The sequence below is a fragment of the Patiria miniata genome, unplaced genomic scaffold (assembly GCF_015706575.1).
Source record: "Patiria miniata isolate m_02_andy unplaced genomic scaffold, ASM1570657v1 HiC_scaffold_16, whole genome shotgun sequence".
NCBI lineage: Eukaryota > Metazoa > Echinodermata > Asteroidea > Valvatida > Asterinidae > Patiria > Patiria miniata.
This window is the reverse complement of record NW_024037054.1, coordinates 11613825-11636579: the sequence shown is the minus strand read 5'-3', so window position 1 is coordinate 11636579 and position 22755 is coordinate 11613825. Positions and strand designations below refer to the sequence as shown.

The 22755-nt window shown below is 40.7% G+C and overlaps 1 protein-coding gene across 2 annotated transcripts; it reads right to left on the bottom strand.

The window, feature by feature from the left end:
* Window positions 1-4201: 4201 nt before the first annotated feature.
* On the bottom strand, window positions 4202-15291 carry LOC119723008 (mitogen-activated protein kinase kinase kinase 14-like). Of its 2 annotated transcripts, none has more exons than XM_038193467.1 (11): window positions 15073-15291; window positions 13138-13859; window positions 12677-12811; window positions 11833-12097; window positions 10434-10604; window positions 9443-9543; window positions 8653-8794; window positions 8228-8312; window positions 6184-6548; window positions 5484-5587; window positions 4202-5036 (listed from the first exon to the last, which is right to left on the bottom strand). In XM_038193467.1, the coding sequence occupies exons 2-11, from the start codon at window positions 13855-13857 to the stop codon at window positions 4875-4877; spliced, it is 2250 nt and encodes a 749-aa protein (XP_038049395.1). In that variant the 5' UTR covers window positions 13858-13859; window positions 15073-15291; the 3' UTR covers window positions 4202-4874. The 2 variants fall into 2 exon arrangements, with proteins under 2 accessions (XP_038049395.1, XP_038049397.1); XM_038193469.1 differs by having other exon boundaries at window positions 15093-15291.
* Between the last annotated feature and the right edge of the window lie 7464 nt (window positions 15292-22755).

Here is a 22755-nt window from a genome sequence, read left to right as displayed (position 1 = left end):
ATTTCATATTAATATGGCCATATTAGGTTTATTTTGCAGAAAATAAACTGATTATCCCATAGCCGAAATGAAAAGCGGCACACCAACGTGTAAGCGTGCGTGTACGCATCGCGTAAATACTCGGTGCGCATTTCTAGCTTTGCACGCACGCGTTGAGCTTGGTCACGTGCGTGTTTTAATTTGCGCAGCATTGAGCTATTGTTAAAATGTTGGTAACACGGGCTTCGGTATAAAATAAAATTATTTTATTGACGACCTCGAGGATGACTTTAAAAAAATGGCAACACCACTCACTTCAAATGCAATACTTGAAATACAACAACGGCGATTTTATCGTGCATTCGATATGGCAACATGATTAACTTGTGCGTGAAAAGCATTGTATTTAGTGGTTCAACGGAGCCGTAACCGATTTAGAGATATCTCTAAATATTTAAAGATGTATCTTTAAATCACAATTTCGAGATATCTCTAAATGAATAAGAGATATTTCTAATTCATTTAGTATCTCTAAATGAATTAGAGATATCTCTCAAACCCCCCCCCCCCCCAGCTCTGTCCCCAAAAAATTCTCATACAAATTCCTAAAAAATAAGTTGAAGGTTGAATAAGTTGAGGCCACATAAAGTTTATTCTCGATCATATCCCCATCTAAAAACACGTTAGAATTGTGCAGCAGCAGGATTCCAGTCAAACCAGTGAGTTTGGTGGTTTTGAGACATCATCTTTCAATGAAAAAAAAAACACTTTTTCATTTTGCCGACGCGCATGGCTACGGCGACGCGCGCGCATACCAGAAACCGGAGACTTTTTTTTTTGGCCTTATGTTTGAAAGCATTGATCCTTAAAAAAAACACAACTTTCAACATTTTAAAGATGGCGTCGCGTAAAAACGGATAAACTGCAGCCTTATTATAATGTGCCATATTTTGACACGTTTAAATTACACAACATGGCGCAGCAAGATCTCGTACCCATGGAAACGAGGTTGTAAAGCACCCAATCATAGAACGGAAAACTGGTTCCCGCCTCATAAACGTAAAAAAGGAAGGAAGTAACATGAACCAACCTGACAGCTGCAACACGTGGTGGGTTTTCCCATTCATTTATTCGCGGGCGCGGACGGAGTGGCTCATGGATTTTGACCGACTGCAAAAGTCGAAGTGAAGTTTTACCATTTTCAAGCAGAAAACACAATTTCTAAGGCCTCCAATGTGAGCTGTGACATACGTTCGTTTAAGCTAGTACTCCGGGTAAGAATATTTCCAATTAAAAGTGGAGTGTAGTAGGCCTACTATATATTAAGCTAATTTGGAAAGAATGATGTTGCAACCTGACGCCACTTTTTTCTTCATATATTCTCTCAATGAAGGTCAGTCATTGTATTGCAAAAATGCTGATAAGACATGAATCTGGGACCATATGAGAAACACTCCCAATTTTGTAATTTTTGTTAGGAAAATTGTCTTGACTCTCCGTAGACTTTGTACACAACCGCATTTATAAGTGGCGTCAGGTTGCAACATTCTAGTGTGTAGTATCAGACGCCACTTCAGCGGTGTGTGTACAAAGTGTATGAAGAGTCTAGGAAATCTTCTAGGTACAGTCAGTGCGACAGTTCCGGATCATCGACATTTCCAGATCACTTGATTAAATAAGAATTAGTTGAACTGTCACATTTCTTTTTGAGATTAAATAAGAATTAGTTGAACTGTCACATTTCTTTTTTGAGATTTTTTTCCCCACCAATTTGAAGTTTATCATTTTGCAATTGTCCGGGAAAGAACATTTTGGAAATCGCTCAAACATTACCGATGATCCAGTTCGGCGAAATATCCACTTGTTTTAGTGTTCTTATTCCTACATGTATTAAACTGGCCTGTGAAAGGAAGCGCGTAGTTCTGGTTCGAGTCCTGTGGAACATAGCCAACATTTATCATTTTTTCCTTCGCTATAGGCCCTATAGGTTTTATTGTAAGGAAATAATCTCAAGTATCAATGCATGAGTATTCGCCAAAAGCTTTTTATTCCCGCGTGCGACAGTTGTGGATTACCCATGCACAGGATGCAGTTTAGATGATGAAGGCGTGACACGCTGAAATTATGAGAGTTAATTTTTTTACGTAGACAAAGTTTTCAAACTTACTTCATGAAGTCTGTAGTTATTAACTTTATCAAATCTTTCAATTTTTCTGTTCAGAGTTGGCTTTAGTTGTTTATCAGTAGCTTACGCGGTATGGTTTTTTTTTTAGCTGCGGGACGGCTCAACAAATCATCTTTCCTCTCCGTTAGTTAGTAACAAACAGTTGACATTGTCTATTGCGCCTACATATTTTGACCGATTTCACCAAACTATGTCAAAAGTAGTAGCCCACCCACAACAAGCAAGCAATGCAGCAGCAACAAACAAAGCCATATGACCAAGCTGAGAATAGTAAAGAGAACCGTACGTTGACAAGAACTGTTTCTGGCAGCTCGAGATCAGTGCAACTTGGTCTCTACCTTCAGGTACCCAATACTCCTGGGTGGAGAGAGGCAATCGTAGTAAAGTGCCTTGCCCAAGAACATAAGCACCATGTTCCCCGACAGGTTTCGAAGTTCCAACCCATGCACCATTCACGAGTCGAACACCGTAACCATTGGACCACAGTGCCCCACACGCATGAACACGCTTCCGAGATATTTCAGATCGAGCTTGATTCCCTTGGAAAGGAAAATGTTTGTAAAATGTATGACAAAGTTTACAAGAGTGTAAGTTAAACTTTGCTCATATAATCAGGCAGTTTTTTTTCCTCCTTTAAGTATCTAATGACCAGTGATTTTATAAATTTCCAAGCCGTTTTATTCACATTTTTTAAAAAAATGTTCCCATTGATTTAACCCCCTGGAATAACTCTTCCAAAACTGCACACATGGCTCAATAAATGATCACAAAGGCAAAAGTGTTTTTGATTTTTTAAAATTATTTTATTGTAATCTTTACCAAGGGTAGTTCATTTCAGTTTTCAAAAAACTGCTTTTCCAAAGGAGACCTCACATTAAAATTGCATGGGAATAAAATGAAACAAAGAATTCACTTATACAAGAAAAGTGGACAGAAAATAACACACAATTTACACAAGACATACAGTATAAAGACAAGAGATTGGGCAATAAATAGAAATTGTAAAACAAAATGCATTAAAAGAACACGCATAAATAAAGACACAAAATGCTGTCATACATAGGACTCAATGAAGAGAGGAAAAACTAACTGGGTTTTTTTTATAGTTAAAAAAAAAATTGTTGTTTCCTGCTGCTATTATTACATATGGTCCCACAAATTAGACCAGCTGCCAGAAATCACAGCCTAATCATGAATTAAAAATATAATGCTACATGGTGCTTCACAATCGCATACCATCCAATAAAAAGGACAATATAACAAAAGGGGTTTAATTTAACTAAACATGTGTTTTTAAATAATGCATGTACATGTACATGTACATGTTATGTACATTACATAATGGTATATACGTGTAACACTTAAATTCTTTAAACTATAATTTAATTAAATCATAAAATTCACTGCAATGCCATGACTCTAAATGGAAGTTGTAGAGCTGATCAATTGCATTTTTTTAAAACTAAATGAGCGAGAAGCAAAAACTTTAACATTGTGTTCAGAATGCGGATGGATCGACAGACGGAATTTGAATTTGTAAAAAGATATGACTGTATACATGTGTATTTACAAAAAAATAAAAGATTCTGACTTGCAGATATTTACAAATTTTCAGTTTGGAATTGAAATTTTTACGTCCATTTAAAAAAAATACATAATATATACAAACAGTTCAAACATTTGACAAATTACAGAAATCTGTAAAATGGATTAATGTATGATAGTTTGATTTTTATATGAAATCAAGGCAGTCAATTTATAAATATATAAAAACAGTCCCAACATTGACAAATTTATTATAGAAATCTGTAAAATATTCAATGTATAAATGTATGATATACTGATTTTTATATAAAATTAAGGAAGTCAATTTTGGAGTTGCATATTCAGTGCGTCCTTAATAGTTTTTTATCTCAGGATAATTCTTCTTCTTTTTTTAAATAATAATTAACATTTAACAAACATTATTTTATACAGCTATTTCACTGTACATATATACATAAAATGCAGCTTTTTTGTTTTGCACTTGTGAAATAATATTCGTTTATACCATTACTACATTTACCAATTCCTTTTGGTTGAGAGCCTGTGACATGACAGGTTTAAACCAGGCTAAAAAGCAGGGAAAAGGTCGTGAGACCTCACTCTACATACATGTACATGTGCACAGGTGTGCGCACCATAAATGGCCTAAACGTGGCAGTCAGCCTAAAACATCCATGTAAAACAAAGAATGGTTTAAAAAACATGTTCTTAACCAGTTCCCGCCGGGATTATTTTGACAAGAAGGGAACGAGGCACGGGATTACTTTTCACTCGACCTCAAGCCAGGCGGGTTGAAGCCATCACCCTCGGGCAGCACACTCATATTTCCGGCCTCACTCGCTGCGAGCGGGTCGCTGACTGATTTTTCCGGCCTCGCTCGTTGCGTGTTTATCCGTCGTCTGTTCCGAATACTGCCAAATTTTTGCGTGTATACACGTCATGCGGCGTGAACTGGTTAAACAACTTTTCTACAACCGTTATCCTTAGTTAAAACTCCTTCAAAAATATATGTAATATAAATATTATATATTTATATAATATGTCATAGAGGACGATTTCATTGGATAATACAAGTATAAAAATATGAGTGGTGCACAGGAGTACCACACTTTTGCACGTCATTCATGCACTGCGCAGTTACATCATTGCAAAATATTAAGTATTGTTAAGCGTATTCCACCTTGCCGTTTGCGTGCATCCTCCACGGCCAATCCCCACCATCCGGTGCTGGCATGGCAACAAGAGTATGGTTGCCTATCCTAAAGGTATGACCTCTACCCAAGGCTCCTCCGTTCATCTCATGGAGAGTAAAAGGCTTCGTCTTGATCTGAATTTGAAAAAAATTAATGCACAAACTTCACTTTAGTTATATGGCCGTGCGAAACTTACAAACTTTGGAATTCAGGGACTATTTTTAATCAAACTAAACTGAAAATAAGTAAGATTTGAGGCTTTGCATGGTGGGGATACTAATTAACGAAAGGTTTGCGGAAACATGAAGTGCGAATAATTTTTCAACTAAGAGAATGGTTCTGAAAAGAAACAGAGGTATAAACTCGACGTTCCAGTCGGTATGCTCTGACCGTCTTAAGGAGAGTGCCGATACTGCTTATGCTGAGTTTAGGCACTGTCCTGAAGACAGAGCATACTAACCGGAACATCGAGTTTATACCTCTGGTTCTTTTCAGAACCATTCTCTTAGTTGAAAAATTATTCGCACATGGTGTTTCTGCAAACCTTTCATTATTTAAACTGAAAATGTTTTAGCTTGTACCTCCTCATACAATGCTTCAGCAACACAGATCACAGAGTTCAATCCTGGTGGAAGTTTTATCTTCATGTCCTCGCAGCCTTCATCCTTGACGGTCACAAATATACCTAAATAAAATTTAAAAAAAATACAATTAAATATAAACAAAATCGTAAAACAAATCACACTTCATTTTAATAGTAATCTATTTCTTGAAGGGAATATACAACATTTGATTTTGCTGTGATTTTCTTAAATGGATGGATTTGGGGGTTGGTATTTTACAGTAAATATAACACCCACTTGTTTGAAGTTTTGTGTTCACAGATGCTGAAAAAACATAGAAAAAACAATCCTTTTCCTGTAGTCTGGTTCCCTGACCCCACTTCAGATGACACAAAGCCATTTATGAACATCGGGGAATTGTAAGGCCGGGGAATCAGTCTAGCTGGCTTGTACCCGTTCATAGGTGTGTAATTGATAGCAAAAAAAATGCAGACTAACTAAATATGGTATGGGGACAGTAAAAAAGCATTTTTCCCAATGCTGGTCGGCCAACCAGTGATGGAAATTGATACAAAAATGCTTTAGACTTTCATTTGCTAACAATCCAGTAAAGTATTTCATAATAATTTGGTAGTTTTGTTTTTTGATGTTTGCAAATGTTGTATACATGTATTCCTTTTAATATTTATCATCTTGGTTATTAGATATATGAGGGTACCTTTGACACCATGGGGGCGTACATCTGCGGCACCTATGTCATCGTGTACTGGTGCTGGCTGGTTGTGGGTCAGAGTCTCCTCATCTAGTTGTGGATCGGTAGGTGGGCCGGGCACGGGGCGGACGGGGCCATCAGGACCATGGGGGCGTGCATCCCCGGCACCTATGTCATCGTGTACTGGTGCTGGCTGGTTGTGGGTCAGAGTCTCGTCATCTAGTTGTGGATCGGCAGGTGGGCCGCGGACGGGACGGACGGGGCCATCAGGACCATGGGGGCGTGCATCCCCGGCACCTATGTCATCGTGTACTGGTGCTGCTTGTTGTGGATCGACAGGGTGGCCATCAGAGCTGTCATCTGACCACGGGCTATGAAGCATTGAACAGTGATATTAAAATGTGTGTTCCGAAGAAGAAAAAAAAGATTGGATGCTTTAAGACTAAAGGACACTACAATTGTCACGATTTCCAGTTTTCCTTTATAAGGAAACATGAGGTCACGAGAATACCATCGCCCACGTCAGATTCTCATATTTATGTCTTTTGACACATGCTTAACAGTAGTTGATGCTTTGTGAACACCTCATCTCCAAAAGGAGGTGTATATCAAGGACACGCATGTGAAATATCCTTTTCTAATTATGGAAAAGGTGTTCAAAACCAATGGGAGCTGTTCGAAAAATTTTTTTAAGTATGAACAAAAGAGAAACAATAGGAAATCCTTGATTTAAGCTTATACATGTAGGTACACATGTGTGTGCCAACCATGCCATTTTTGTGTGGACCTGAAAACAAACAGGTCCATAGAATGCAGGTTGTATGAACCTTCTGTGGACTAAGCCAGGTCCACACCGTGTTTCCCCCTCTCTGAAAAACAGGTTTAGCATTTTTAGGTTAAAATTATCTGTCGTAAAATGTAGAGGAACACTCATTACAGAGATGCCACAGGGTCTGCTTGAAAAAACCGGAACTGGGTCTGCTTGAAAAAACCTGAACAGCTACTTGAAAAAAACGGAAATTTTTGTGTTTGAAAAAGCCACTCTGGCACAAATACAAAGTCCCTGTTATTTTCTTTTTTTTGTAGTCAAGCCCAGTTCCATTTGTTTTTGCTTCTATTTGCCTTTAAGCTGTCGGTTCGTTCAATTACTTTGAATTGTTCATATTCCTATTATTTATTCCGCCTACCCAATCCCAATTTCCAACGTTTTCTACACGAAACATGCACGATTCCTCAACACTGTCGGTGTACATGATCTTTGCACTACGCGATGCGCGCGACGAAAACATGGTTGGTACCGGGCGTTTTTTTTTTATTCACATATCGCTGCGATCGGCAGGAGCCACTGATAACTGAAATGATAGACTTGATTTCCAGGCTGAATGCTACGTGTGCTTAGCACACAACACGCCCGCACTCTGTGCATGCACGCGAGGCGCCGTTGTATACTGCATGCAATTACGTTGGCCGCCTGTATCGCTTGCAGGCTCGGCAACAACAAAGACTTGTTTTTTAAGACTACTTCAATGAACAACGTTGTGCCGTGCGTGCGTGTGCAAGTAGGCCGACATGTACTAAACTCAAGTCCCATACGAGGTAAAAATCAACGCATTTCCACATTTTTTCCTCTCTTTTTTCCAAGCTTTTTTTTTTGACGGCCGGAAAAAAGAACAGATTTTTTGGGGGACTTTTTTCCAGTTTTTTCCATTTTTTTTTTCAATTGACACCGGAAGGAAACTGGAATTTTGTGAGATTTAAAAAAAAACACCCCAGAATTCCGGTTAAAACCGGAAAAGTGGCATCTCTGACTCAAGGAATGTCCACACTAGGTATGTAAGGTAAGCCCGTGCATGTGTGTACGGACTTGTTGGTATGCGTTGGAGTATTCTGAATCTGCAAAAAGTTGATACGTCTTTGTGCTAGTGTCGGGCGTTGTCGGCAATGCGTACGAATGTCCCTCCCCCAACTCTTTATGAAACTGTTGAAGGGGATGTGCACAGAGCTCATCTCTTGCACTTGAATATCATCTTTGCATGCAGGCATGACTAACCTCTCATTGCTGTTTCCAAGTTTCGCAGGTGAGGAGTCAATTAGTGGCTTAGCGGGTCTGGCACGAATGCTGTACATCTCTTTCACTGTTGCAGAACAGGAATGACAACAAAATGGTAAATCTTCATAATTTGATTTCAAATTCAGATATTTTCCACAAATATTTTCAAGAATGCAATGGACATTTCAGCTCGGTAACCACCACTGCAGTGTCCTGTACTTTGATTTCTAGTTGACTTTCTTTTTCTAACATTTGATTTTGTAAGAAAAAAATTAAAAAACAACCCAAAAGTAAATTTTGCCTCCAATACTTGTGTTACAGTCCAGGTGAAATACATGGTCATGAAAATAGAATAGACCCATAAACATAGAAAGTTAGTACTGTTTGCTCAATAACAGTTCATAATGGTGAAAACTGGGACTTGCCTTTCTCCCGGGGGATATCCTTGCACCTCTGCAATACCTCCTGAGCTCTAGGCCTGGAATTCTTATCAACCTTGTGGGCCCGTTCCACAAGATCTCGCACTATGGGATCAGTGGAATTTGGTATGTCCACTAAAGGATAATCCTATTAACAATAAAAAAAAAAAAATTTCATTTTATGGGCTCTATGCTAAAACTTTTCCAAAGCAGCTGTGATATCTTGGGTGTATTTTAAATTCAATCACAGAATAAGGTAGTCTGCAGGATCAGACATTCACGTTTGCAGAGCCACATATGAACGAAGGTCTGAGATCATGCACATTTTATGTGACCCAGCGCGCCAGGCAATCGGACTGTGATGTCATTTCGATCAGAAAGGCGGACTAAGCTGTTGATTGGTCAATTTAGATGCCATGTTTCTGTAAAAACAACAGGTTATGGAAGACCCAATAGAAGGTGCCTGCTGATTGGTCTGAATCTCGAGGTCAAGGCGCAGTCTAGTTTCGCATAATTAATCGCCGAATCTGCGCAAATATCATAAGATGCTTGTTTGCAAGCTGCTTTTCCATAAACTGAGAATGAGAGTGGAAGTGATCACTATTCATCATAGTCCAATTTCATGGCTCTTGGTGAAGTAAAGAATCCACCTACAACAATAGCAGAAAATTCCACACTGACAAAAATTGGATAAACAAGAAATTTGGCTTCTGGACGTGCCTTCAACTACTTGAAATTAACCTACTTCTCCCCCACCCCAAGCACATATTCCCTGCATTAGAGCAAAAAAATCTACCTTGATTATTATTCCACACCAGGGAGCAGAACCCTTGAGAAGACACATCAAAGTGCAACTTGCAGACCAAACATCAACACGCCCATCGTAACTTTCACCTCCTAGACAAAACAAAAAACAAAAACAAAGACAGTCTCTGCAAACAATTAGCTATGTTTTTATCAAGAGAAAGTGTTACAAGCTGATGTTTACTTGTTTTCAGAACACTTTTGTACCCAAAAAAAATTGTTGCGTTCACCCTCAACTCAATTCTCCGCCAAAACGTGACCATCTAGCAACTGTCATTATTAATTAATTTTTCTGTTTCAGGTACTAAGTTTACACATTTTCAGTCGAATTGCTCAAGTAACGTTATTTATACAATATTTTCCTTCACAGTAATGAACTGTTGTACAATGTGTACTGCTCTAATGCATTGTTACATGAACGGCAGGGTGAGTTTTGTCCATGGTTATGCAGCTGCACAAAACAACACGGAACAACATAGACTAGGTTTTACCTGTTTCCCAGATCATTGGGCCATCATACAGAGGTGTGCGCTGAAAATTCAGACCGATCTGACCGTGTACCGGATGAAATCAAACATGTTTGATTTTTTCGCATCCGTTTTGACCGGATCCGATTTCTCCGGACGCAATATTTATGTTAACCAATCAGATTCACGGAGGAAGTCCATGATTGTCGTCATGTGACTGATCATCATGTTATCGATTATATATGAAATTGGGCATGTGTGTGGGTAACGTAGCGGTCTAACTGCAACTGTGAAAAACCAGGACTGGTGATGGGGTGATCCGGTGATGGGGTGACACTGGTAAAATCGGTGAAGGTGTGCGCCGGGTTTAGCAGGTTGGAACGCCCAGCCATGGGCACACTTGAATGGTTTATTTGAATACTCCAATCATGCTCCAATACAGCAGTATGCAACTACATTGAGAAACTGATAGCGTATCCCCACATTTTTAACATTTTGTACAACACATCCTCTTACTTTCAATTTCTGGTGCCCTGTAGGTATCATTTCCCATTCCATCCGTCGTCTCTTCAATGTAACCAGCAGTTTCAGGACATTTCAGCTTCACAGCAATTCCAAAATCAAGCAACTTGACGTTCCCACCATACTTTTGATTTGATTGGCAAGACTTTACTAGGATATTGCTGGCTGCAGTAAGGAAACACAGAAACAACAGAAATCAGACTAAACAAATTTATCCACAGTTCACAGTGAAATAAGACGCAAAATGCTTTGACAACATAATCTAGAATATCACACACTTTTACCATGTCTGGCTTACGATTGATATACTTTAAAAACAATTCGACTGACTTCATCAATAAATAATTAACTTAGAAATGGATTAGAAACTCTGTGTTCCCTCAGACATCTGCTAGTTTAAGCATTTAGTACAGTTGTGTGTTTCGATAGCGAATACTGATTTTTGTTTCTTTTCCCGCTGAATTTTAGTGGCGAGCAGGCTTTGCCAGGCCCACTATGAAGCCGCCTCTCACACCACATTACACTAGGAGGTGCTGTTCATGATACATATGTGCAAAAGTTTTACATGTTATGCAAACTGGCACGTTCACAATACATCAAGATGGTGAATTTCAAGCTTTTGTGCTCTTCATTCTCTCAGTGCTATTTAATACCTTTGGGCTGTTAAAGGTAGAGTCCATCATTTGTAATTTGTGCATTTTGTTCGTTTGAAGCAACAAAAGAGTTCAAAATCTAATGAAGGATACTGAACAACTAACCTGATGAAGTTTCAGCTAAGCTTCAGCTGTACATTCTGAGAAAAACAGCATTCTAAGATCTCAATTTCAAATCAAAAGTTGCTGAATCATGTTTTTGAATTGTTTTGAATTGCAACTATACGCGACGTCGCGCACTGATCCGACGAATTATAACAACCGCGCGCGCGTGTGCGTCGTTCGAATACTTGTGCGCGCTGCGCTGAATAACAAAACGAACTACTAATTTAAATTTTCCTACGGTGCTTCTTAAGAATCACCGTTGGAAATGCCTTCTTTCGTTGATTACTTCAAAATGACAGCTTCCCAGAAAGAATAATTTCACAGGGAGTTTAGTCTCCTTACTATCTTTCAACCAAGTTAGTTTTTCAACAATAATTACGCCAGTTACTTTTCGGATGGCTGCAAATGATGGACTCTACCTTTAAGTTAGAAAATAACTTTAAAATCAGCATTTCTCGCCACACAAATCCAGGGCATGATCTAATGGCCCATTTCCCCCCCCCCCCCACATTTATGCAATTGGGCAACAGCATGGAATAGCAGCAAAATCACAAAGCTTTCTGAGAGAAAGGAGGAAAAGGACCCCCCCCCCCCCCCAATAAAGAAAGAAAGAAAATAATTGAAACTATACTAACGGTAAACATCTCTGTGAATGATGTTCTTTTGATGAAGGAAGGCCAGTGCTTCAAGAAGTTGCTCTGTCACTTCTAACGCTTCACCTTGTCCAAAGGCCACACATTGGTCCACACGCGTCTGAAGGGTCTGATTACCTGGGTCATATTCTGACAAAAACATGACCATAATACCCGTCTGTATCAGACCAAACAGACGGACGATGTTTTCGTGGATTAGGGGACACCAGATGATCGCCTCGTCAGCCACAAAATGCTTCAAAGTGACCTTAAAAAATAAAGCAAATTATTGTGTCTGATTCACGAGATAATGATATCAACAATCCAATGCACTTACAGCACAACCATTTTTCTACTACATGTACATGGATATAAATATACGAAATTCATTATCCACAAGCTATTTAGAGAGACCATGGACTCAAACACCCCTACGCCCCAACAGTGGCAAAGAGAGGGGAAGCCACTTTACACTAGCAGGGTTCGACCTTAACTTTTTTTTCACTAGCAAGCCAGGCTACTGAAACAGAGTCTTATAAACTAGCCCGCGGACACTTTCACTAGCCCGCATGTTTTTTTTCTTTTATAGAGTGTCTCATTAACAACAATGTGCACATGTAAAACGTGTATAGAGCCTGAAAGTTGACCCCTGTTGGTGCGTTTGAGGGCCCCTCGAAAAGGAAAATTAACATGTAAAAGTCAAAGTTTCTGAAATTAGTTTTGGTACATTGATTCTGAAGAAAATCACCCTCGATATTTTATGGAAACTGAAAAATTACATGACGTGAAAGAGAAAAATCGTGCCAAAAATTGACCTTCCACTTCCGTGTGGTTTAACGCGACTTACAAATTTTCCGGCAGCGACTGCTGGTGATTTGTTGTCACGAATGGCGAAGACTTTGCTGTGTGCACCAGTTCCCAGTAGCTTTCCTTGACTGTACTCGTAACCATTTCGATAATGTCCACCCCGAATAGTGAATTTCTATAATTAAAACAACAAATAAATGATGCCAAAATGAAAACAAAAAATGTACAATTAAAATGCAGATGAGACTATAGCTTCACACATTTCAAATAAAATTAAAAACAGATTCTCTTTTGAACAATTCAAGAAACAAAATGAAAGATCAGCCTGTCAGCCTTTATGATTATAAGCAGTACACCAACTAAAATTGTTGAACCCTGTTCACCATATGAGAGAGCACTCACTTTCAATGTATTCTATGATTTAAGAAAAAAGTAAAAGATATTTGCATGTTTTCAAAAGTGGTCAGAGCTCAGTCAATTTCAGTTTCATATTCAAAATACCTTGCACATTAGCACTCCATCCTGACTTCCATCTTCTAGAACTGCACAGGTTGTCTGACGTTTTCTGATGTCTTCTGCCAACGCAATCACCTCAGCCGCACCACCATAGACCACGGAATGTTTACCCGGGCCACGAAAATTCACGATTTCGTCTTTTTCCCCCTCAATATATGATCTGCGAGAGTCACGCCGTTTCAGCCAATGAACTGTCGGGTCATCCCTTGAAATTTGACTGTTGCCAGAATCCACTAGAGTCTTATAAATGGCAGAAGAATAGGACTTGGAGGCATAAGGGTTGGACTCGGAGGTAGGCAGCTGAGCAGTACTGATGGGATGGTCAGTAGGCCTTGCGTTCCTTGTGGCATCAGAGTTGGCCTGGCTGTCACCAGCCTCATCAACGTGTACGTGACTTTGATCATTGACCTCTCTTGGGGATACTTCAGCTTCAGCAGTCAACGACGCTCTGCTCTGGTCACCCCCGGCTCCCCTTTTCGGTATGGCGCCTGTCTTTCTCCAGTCAAATGCCCCGCCATCTGTCGACTTCTCAGGAAGTGTCTTTGCGGTCGCCTCTTCCTTATCTCCGGCCAGGTTGCCCTGGTCTCTGCGAGACTGGGAGCCCAATCGGCTTTGGTCGTAGCTGGTTGGACCGCGCCTGCTACTGCTGGCATCATCAGTGTCATCCTTTCTCGTAGCTTGATACTTGGGCAAGTTGGTAGCCATGGCTGAAAGTGTAATACACAAATAAAACACGTATGGTTTAAAGGGAATGAAGGGAAGTATCGCAAACTTATGGCCCTGAGGTGTTTGCTGACTTGCTGACTACCTCCAAAAGCAGAGCGAAGGGGAGGTAGAAATCATCTGAAAGAAACAACCCTCCACTCCAACTTCAGGATTTAATATGTGGCAAACATTGCTCTCGAAACCTCTTTGTGTTCTCTCTACTTTAATGAATTTGCCATGCCATTAGCCAAAACAATTCGAGGAGAAAAGATTATATCTTCTCAGCTTTTGATGGCCAAATTTTGCAATTAAAAAATTACTGTATAGACCTAGAGCAATTTTGTTTATCCAGCACCAATTTGGATTGGCCGAAAATAGATACAACTTAAGGCCAGCGGGCCCCCCACCCTTAAGGAAAAAAGAATGATGCATTTAGGCCTACACCAGTACCCAATGTACATTTTGCTTTTCACTGAAGTAATTTGTTAGAAGAAGAATGTTCAAACAATAACTTCATGAACTTGTTCATCGTTCACGCAACTTTCTGCTCGATCAGTGAGTTATTACACTTTTTCGAGAAAAACGCGAGAGAAAACATCAGGCACACTACTTTTGTGTCATGTACATTGTACATGTACTATATAGGCCTATAACACGATGCATTCTCCAAAACTTTGCCAAAATTAACTGGTCATGGGACATGATCACGTCAACTAGTAGTACTAGCCCAACTGCCTAGGCCTAAATCGCAAGCTAGCTCTGATCTGTAACTTGTAGTACTTGCGGAAGTTGCGATGCGAAAGTATTATTAATTTGTACGGTCAGAGGCAGTCGGGCCAGGAATCACCTCAGTACAGCGTGATTTCTATATTTTTAATGACAGTATTTCGTCCGGCGCAGACGGAATAACTTCACGGCTTGTTTATGCAGTATACGATCTTTTGTCCAAATGTATTGAAACTAATGAAAGAGTACTGATGCGGTTACACTTGAATGGCGTATACACACACGACACACGCGCAGCCGGCTAGGGTTCCCGGTTCAATGATTTCATCAAATTTATCAAGTTCAAATGCAGATCGAATCATCGCAAAAAGACGGCAGTTGCATATATCATGGAGGAAGGAACCATGCATAGGATTAGATCAGAAAAACGAGGTCTTATTGAATTTAAAAGACCTCAGTCTTTTAAATTCAGACACATAATTTGCTCACTTCTTCGGCGAAATGCTTACTGTTTGAGTGGTGGCGGGAATTCCCGATCCCGACCGCGCGGAACGTCCGATCATGGCTGGTTATCCTTCATATTCATACGCGGAGCCGTAAAAAGAGGGCCAAATCGAATGCCACACTCCAATGAACGTTTGAGGGCTTTCAATTTCACGTAAAAACCAAATCGTGAATAAAACTAAACGGAAATGTTTTATCCGCAAAATAATCCCGAAACTTTGGAACTATTTGTGTCGCGGAAGAGGTTGAGCGTGGCCATCTACTTGCGTGATGAGGTGGCTAGCCGGCAAAAAAAACCTTCCAGAAAATTCTAGGACAACCTCGTCCCCCCATGCATTACGGTTTTTGTAGAAAGCGTTTCGATCATGCAATTAAACGCTCTATCTTAACCCTGGGAACGACTGTGTGCAATGTTCGCTCGTACCCCCGCCCTGCAAACAGGACGCTGGAAGGGCTGACGAATTAACGCTCTGATTGGATAGATTTTGCGTGACCTCTGCTGCCAGTCATCACAACCACGACCCTGAAAGGTTTTTAAAAAAGTCATTCATCACTCTTTTATTCAGTCCCATTCATAAATGCGGTGTCCTTTTTTGGTTGAAAAGCATAATAACGGAAGGAAAATCTGTAAAAGTTATTTGTTTTGTAAATTTTCAAGTCCCGTCAGTTGCTCAGGCGCCGTTTCAAATTCACGAAGGCTCGACCATGGGTCGACGAAATGTATATGATTCGACGCTCAAAATGTTGTCAACATGGCCCGCAATGAAAATCACATCCGGTATGGTGTGTATGCATTTCTGTGGCAAATTTTTCGGATAGTATTTGCGCGCATTGGCTAACCGCGGTCTACAGCTGCAGCCAGATGCTTTATACATCGGTCATGATAAATTACCCAGAATGTCATTCCCACTTCCTTCACATGATTCTGTGAAGCTCATCTGCCCTTCCCGGCCCAGCGCCCTGTTTGCAGGGCGGGGGTACGAGCGAATGTGCAATGGGGCAATACTTTTGTGGGAGGAGCTGAGGGAGATGGTTTTGGAAAGGGGCCCATAAATGATTCGAAAAGTGAAGGGGGGGGGCGGTGGCGGTGAAAGTGTGGATTTCATGGAGGACGCTGTTCAGATATCACCGTCATGGGAAGAGGTTCACGCACCCCGTCATTATAATGAACACTCTAATTCTACCTCGCCCTTATTTATTTTCCAAAAACAAACAAATGACCCTCCCCGGCATCGCATTAAGCCCCCGCGGAGTACTGTTAGGGGAACCCGGAACCTGGTGGGGGTGCACCGGTTTTTCAAGTGCGGCACCGGCACTATGAATATTTGAACTATGAACTATATGAATATTTTGCAATTTAAAATTTTAAATTCAGCACCGGGGGGGGGGGGGGGGGGGGGGTTAGTACGTCACACAAGGGAGTAATTTCCGGGGGGTGGGGGTATATATCCCCCCGTCCAGGGCCGGGGTGGACCCCCCCCCCCCCACTTTTTTCGGGATAAAAAAGAAATCGAGGTATTTTGCGAACATCCCAACAACCAAAATGCATTAAATAAGGGAATAAATGTGTGCTCCGGAGGTTTTTATCACTCGTTTAATACCGCTTAGAGTCTGGGTGCTGATAATTACCCGAGCCGGAGGCGAGGGTAATTATCAGCACCCAGACTCTAAGCGGTATTAAACAGAGTGATAAATACCGACCGAGCACATATTTATTCCCATTCATAAATACCTTATCCGTAAAAAAATATCAAATAATTCGTTCAAAAAATCCCGATTTTGTTCAACAAGTTCACTTCATGCTTTTTGAAACATCCCTCTAGCAAAATAATGGAGTGTTCAGCTGGCGAGTAAGATGTAAACAACCCTTTTATGGAGATTGACGCGCGCGTAGCATGTTCTGCGCGATGTCACGCAGAACGCACCTGGGGCGTTGCGTTTTGAATTTAGAACTTTAAAATTCTGTCTCGCTTGTAGTGTTGCGCATGCCTACGTGAGGATTGTGAACGTTCAACCAATGAAACGTTAAGAGGCACTGGATTTTTAGGAGTCCACATTTTGTTGTGACACTGGAAAAGTGTTTAAGACCAGCTAGCCATGTCTTTATCATCCGTTTAAGACCGGCCACGTGACGGGCTCTCGGCCAATAGGAATGGCTAAACTGTCTGAGGTATTTATGAATAACGCTCAAACATGCATAAAAAAAAGCTTTGAAAATGCGCCGTAAGTTGATGTTTGGATGTAAGGGCGAGTATACATAATTGATACACAGTTGAGTCGTTCCGACCCGTAGCCAAATTTGTTTGTAATATCAGTCCCATTCATTATGCACATAAATGCACAGTGGGGACTAAGGCTTTATGTTTGTTATAACCAGAATTTTGTATTAACAGAGTTTGTACTAACGACATTTGACTGTACATGCCTGAAGCGAAGAGCGCCCCCTATTTGAATGTGGTGTCCAGCCACCAGCCCTAGAACGGTAACTGGTTCCCGCCTCGTACACGTTAAAAAGGGAGGGAGGAACCGAAACCAACCTGACGGCTTTAACACGTGGTGTGATTTTCCATTCATTTTATTCGCGGGCGCGGCATGGCACTGTGGAGAAAGGAGTGCAAGTGACGCTGGATTTTTCACCGACCGTCTGCAAAAGTTCGAAGTGAAGTTTTACCACTCACTTTCAAGCAGAAAACACAACTTATAAGGCCTCCAAATTTAGCTGTGACACAGTTCGTGTAAGTACTGGTAAGAACATTGTCAACTAAAAGTGGGAAAGTGTACAAGTGTATGGAGAAGTTAAGAAAAGTTTCCAATTATTTCCTAACAAAATTGGAAATGTTTCTCAGTCCCATATTCATGTCGTATCATCAATTTTGCAATGACCCGGCGACCTTCAATGCAGGTGCGGTTCTACAACCAATATTTTGGGGGGGGCTAGCATGGTGGACCCAGAATTTTTTCAGGGAGGCGTGCTGAAATGTAGACCGGTTATACTTAGTGCAAATATATGGGAGTCCAGAGAGGCCACATAAAGCTTATTCTCGATCATAACCTCATCTAAAAACACGTTAAAATTGTGCAGCAGCAGGATTCCAGTCAGACCAGTGACTTTGGCGGTTTTGAGACATCAACTTGTATTGAAAAAAAAACTTTTTCATTTTGCGGACGCGCATGGCTACGGCGACCGCGCGCATACCAGAAACCGGAGACTTTTTTTTTTTGGCCTAATGCAATTTTTTTTTACGGAATTTATTTTGGGGGGCTAGACAAAATTTTGGGGGGGCTACAGCCCCCCTAGCCCCCCCATAGAACCGCGCCTGCTTCATTGAGATATATGAAGAAAAAAATCAGCAGGAGGTTGAAAATTCTTTCCAAAATTGAGAAACCAGCATCGGTTGTGTACAAAGTCTACGCTACTCCTAGAACTATGAGGCTCCACGTAGTGGAACATAGTTCTAGGAAATTTAGTCAAGGAAATTTTCTAAGTAGAGCCTACAGTCAGTGTGACTGTTCCGGATCATCAATATTTCCGAATCACTTGATTAAATGAAGGTTAATTCAACTGTAACCTATTTTTTTTTCTATTTTTTTTTTCTCACCAATTTGAAGGTCTATCCTTGTGCAATTTTGGAAATCACTCAAACATTACACACAATCCTGTTTGGCAGCTCACTCTTCTGATTTTTTTTCCGAAGTGTTGCTCACAGGTGACAAATAGATGGGGCTCCTTCTTGTTTGCCCTGCTCTAATTTGAAATTAATGCCAGAGAAACTATTGCTACACTGATCTTTAAATTTTGTTTCTCCAGACCAGACATCACAACTTGAGGCTAGGGATACGACTGCAAGACTGCATGTTCACTAAGGGGAGTAACCATTTTTAAAACTTATTTTTGCAGCTGTGGATATGCTCAAGACCCCCAGAATACAGACGGCTGCGGACCTGATCGAAAAGGAGCGTTATGAGACAACTTTTCTTTGAAGAAGTGCAGACAGTGCAAGTATAGAGGCCGGGGACAAGACTGCATGTTCACTAAGGTGAGGTAACCATTTTGTTGCAGCTGTGGACATGCACAAGACCCCTGGATTGCAGAAGTCTTTGGAACAGGAACTGAGTAAGCTAAGGGAGTGTGACTGAGCGACTTTTTTTCTTGGAAGAAGTGCAGACGGCGCAAGTAGAGGCCGGGGGACAAGACTGCATGTTCACTAAGGTGAGGTAACCATTTTGTTGCAGCTGTGGACATGCTCAAGACCCCTGGATCGCAAGAATCGTTGGAACTCAAGAACTCCAGACCCAAGTACAGTTTGCAAGCGGAGTCGTTCGATGGATTGTGCAGAGTGAGTCATAGCCAGTGGCTTGGATTTTTCTCATTTAGTTTTGAACCACTCTGGAAAAATGTGGCAGAAAGTGTCCAACTTTGACTTTTATTTTACATTGTATTTTTGGCCAGTACTTCAGCCAAAATACTCAATGCATGAATTTTGTTTATGCGAGAGAAAAATGGAAAAAAAAAAAAGTTGATTACTGCACATGTGACTTGATTTTCAAAAAAAAAATCAGCAAAATTTGAAATGTCCTGTTTTTAAATTTTTTCCCCTAATTTTTACTCAATCAGTTTCCTTGCCAATCTTCATTTTTGCATTTTTTGGCCAAAAAGTACAGTTTGATTTTTTTTAATTTGCATAATCACTGACTATTTCTTCTCACATGTACCAAGAGTAATTGAAAGTCTTTTTTTTTGGCAAGTTAATAATTTTCCCAGAGAGTTGGTTCAGATATGTGCAGCTTTGGTGGTGGTATGTGTTTGTGATTGTGGGGTTTGGTGGTGGTTTGTGTGGGGTGGTGGTTTCTCTACAGGTCGTCGGCTCAAATTGAGCATATGTCATCGGCTCAAATTGAGCACAGCAAGACTTACTACAGGACTATGGGATCACCTATATCCCGATGTCCTCCAGGATCAAGATGGGATGTGGGATCTGCTTTATCCCTTCATCCTACTACGCAAGACCAGCAGGACTATGGGATCTTCTATATCCCTACGTCCATCCAGGGGCGGATCTTGGGTGGCAATCAGCTCCTTGGAGAGCAAAATGTTAACTTTCATACTAGAAACATTTTCAAAGTGTCATTTACTCCTTGATGGAGAGAAGCAAAAAGAGTTAGCAAGGATAGAAACCAGTGTATCGAAGAAAACAAGTCACTTTGCTGATCTTTGCATCACCTATCACCTCTTGCGGAAACATTCCTATTTCAAACATTTAGGTTTTGGGATCTTGAAACCAAACATTGGAAAATTAATTGGCCAAGTGAAGTAATACTGTCAAGTAAGGTTAAGGAACTTGCTCCCTGATCCGTCCCTGCTGCAAGGCTCCACTAATTAAATTTATCTTGTGCACCGCCTTTAGGGCATAAACACGTACTTCCACAGGGACAATCTTTTTTGATAAATGTTCATCATCCATTAGTGAAATGGCACAAATTTCACTAAATAAATAGGTTTTTTTTTCTTAGTTCAGGGGATCTCCTATATCCCTCTGAGAACTCAAGGCTATGGGATCTCCTATATCCCTATGCCGTTAGGGCTTAGGTGGGTGCGGCGGTTTCGATTACTAATTGGAGTCTGACTGGGTGCTTCAATTGAGGTGCGGCGAAAATCCAGCACAGATTCAAGGGGCGAGTTGCGTCCGCGTGGCAGGTCCGCCTACCACGTGGGGCGTGGGTCCTACGCAGCGGCCTGGAAACCCTAGGATGCCGTGCCATAAAGGAGCAGGTAGTGCGTCCCTCTTTATAGGGGCGTGGCCCTGTATTCACAGCCGGCAAACGCTGCTACTTCCTATCAGACCGCATGAACCCGTAAGGGGGATGGACTTAGGGGGGCGTGCATATAGGTTAGGGTGCTTTCCTGGTCCTTCGGGGCTGGGCGGGCGGACCGGACAGTCGATAACTGTGTCTGGCCCTCCGGGGCCTACCTTTTATCCAGCAATGGGCCTGACGATACTGAAAGCGCGTTGGGGCTGGTATCCTGGGACCTTCTCGTGGTAGCCCTGTTTAAACTGACCTTACCAGGATATTTGACCTGCTCTCAGAAATTCAGTCTAGTTGCCCAAGTGTCACACATTAGGGTTTTTTTGTCAAATCAAACATGCATCAATGAAATCTTTGCAGAACTCAGTCCGTTTGATAAATTTCTACAATTTTGGACCACAGTGAAACTAAAACTTGGCCCAGAGGGAAAAATTTAAACCCCATTTCATTCTAAATCATTTTTTTTTTCATTCAGGTCCGTTCAAAACATGCCTAAAACTGGAGATGGAATATAATTGTGAAGTAATTTTTTTTTTTTAGAAATCTGACTGGTTTTCTCAGAGCAGGTCACATCAGTTTGGTTGAGATGTGCACAGACCAAGGACTAATCCTTCTTTTTCTTTGTCATTTGTTGCAGATAATTGATCTGGTCACCTCACGCTGGCGACACACTGACAGACATCCAACTTCTCCAACAAACTGTCTTAGAAGAATCCTACTGCAGCAATGCAACATTTGATCAAAGGTGAGTTGATCATTCTGTGCTTGTAGCTTGTATGCCTTTTCCTGTGAGCCAGAGTTCTTAGTTGTAGGATATAAACATACCGTTGGGAAATCCCCCGGAACCTATAAAAATATGCTAATGTGAGGGCAGACTTTTATGCCACACAAGTTGGAAATACACAAAAAAAACCCAGTCAACTCGGATAATTGATAAGATGTCTAAAAGTTAGTTCAGTGCAAGCAAAGAATCCTGGTTTCCGCAGCCTCTTACTGAGTTATATCAAGTCATGCTTTGTACAATTGTACATTGTGATATTCACAAGTTTGGAATTTCTGAAGCAGTCATATTTGGAAGAAATAGCTGCTGGCCCTAAACACTCATTTAATTTGCCCTCAAAGGAACATGTTACTTAAACTGAACCTCAATTGAAGTTGTTAGCTTGTGTTAAAAAAACCCTAAAATTTGTTGATGTTGTTTTTCTTTTCTTTTTTTCCTGAAGGCTCATGGTCCATGTAGCGCTGACGATGACATTCAAGGATCGTCAGCCATGTGACGTTAGCTGAGTGACTGAAGCACACGGCGCTTAAATGTATTTATTGCATTTTATGATAAAATACATTGTTCAAAGGGAATATACAACATTTGCAAACATCGAAAAATAAAACTACCAAGTTTTTACGAAATACCTTACTAGGATGTTGGTAAATGACAGTCTCAAGCATCTTGTAAAATTATGGCACCTGGTGTGAAGTCATTTTCAAGAAAATAGTATTTTTGTATACATTTCCAACGGTGATCGGCCGACCAGCGTTGGGAAAACCTAACTATTTTTCAACTACTGCTCCAAATTAACCATTTTTTCAGTCCAAATTTTGTTTGCTATTGGTCACATGTTTCGTGAACGGGTACAGGCCAGCTAGACTCGTTCCCGTGCCTTACAATATTCCATCATCTATAAATTGATCCATTTTATCTTTTGTGGAGTCAGGGAACCAGAATACTTAAACATTTTTGTTTTTCTTGGTTTTTCCAACCTTTTCGAACACAAAACTTCAAAAATGTCAGTGTAACAATATTTGATCTATATATACTAACCCCTCAAATAGTTCATTTCTGAAAATTACATCAAAAACAAATGA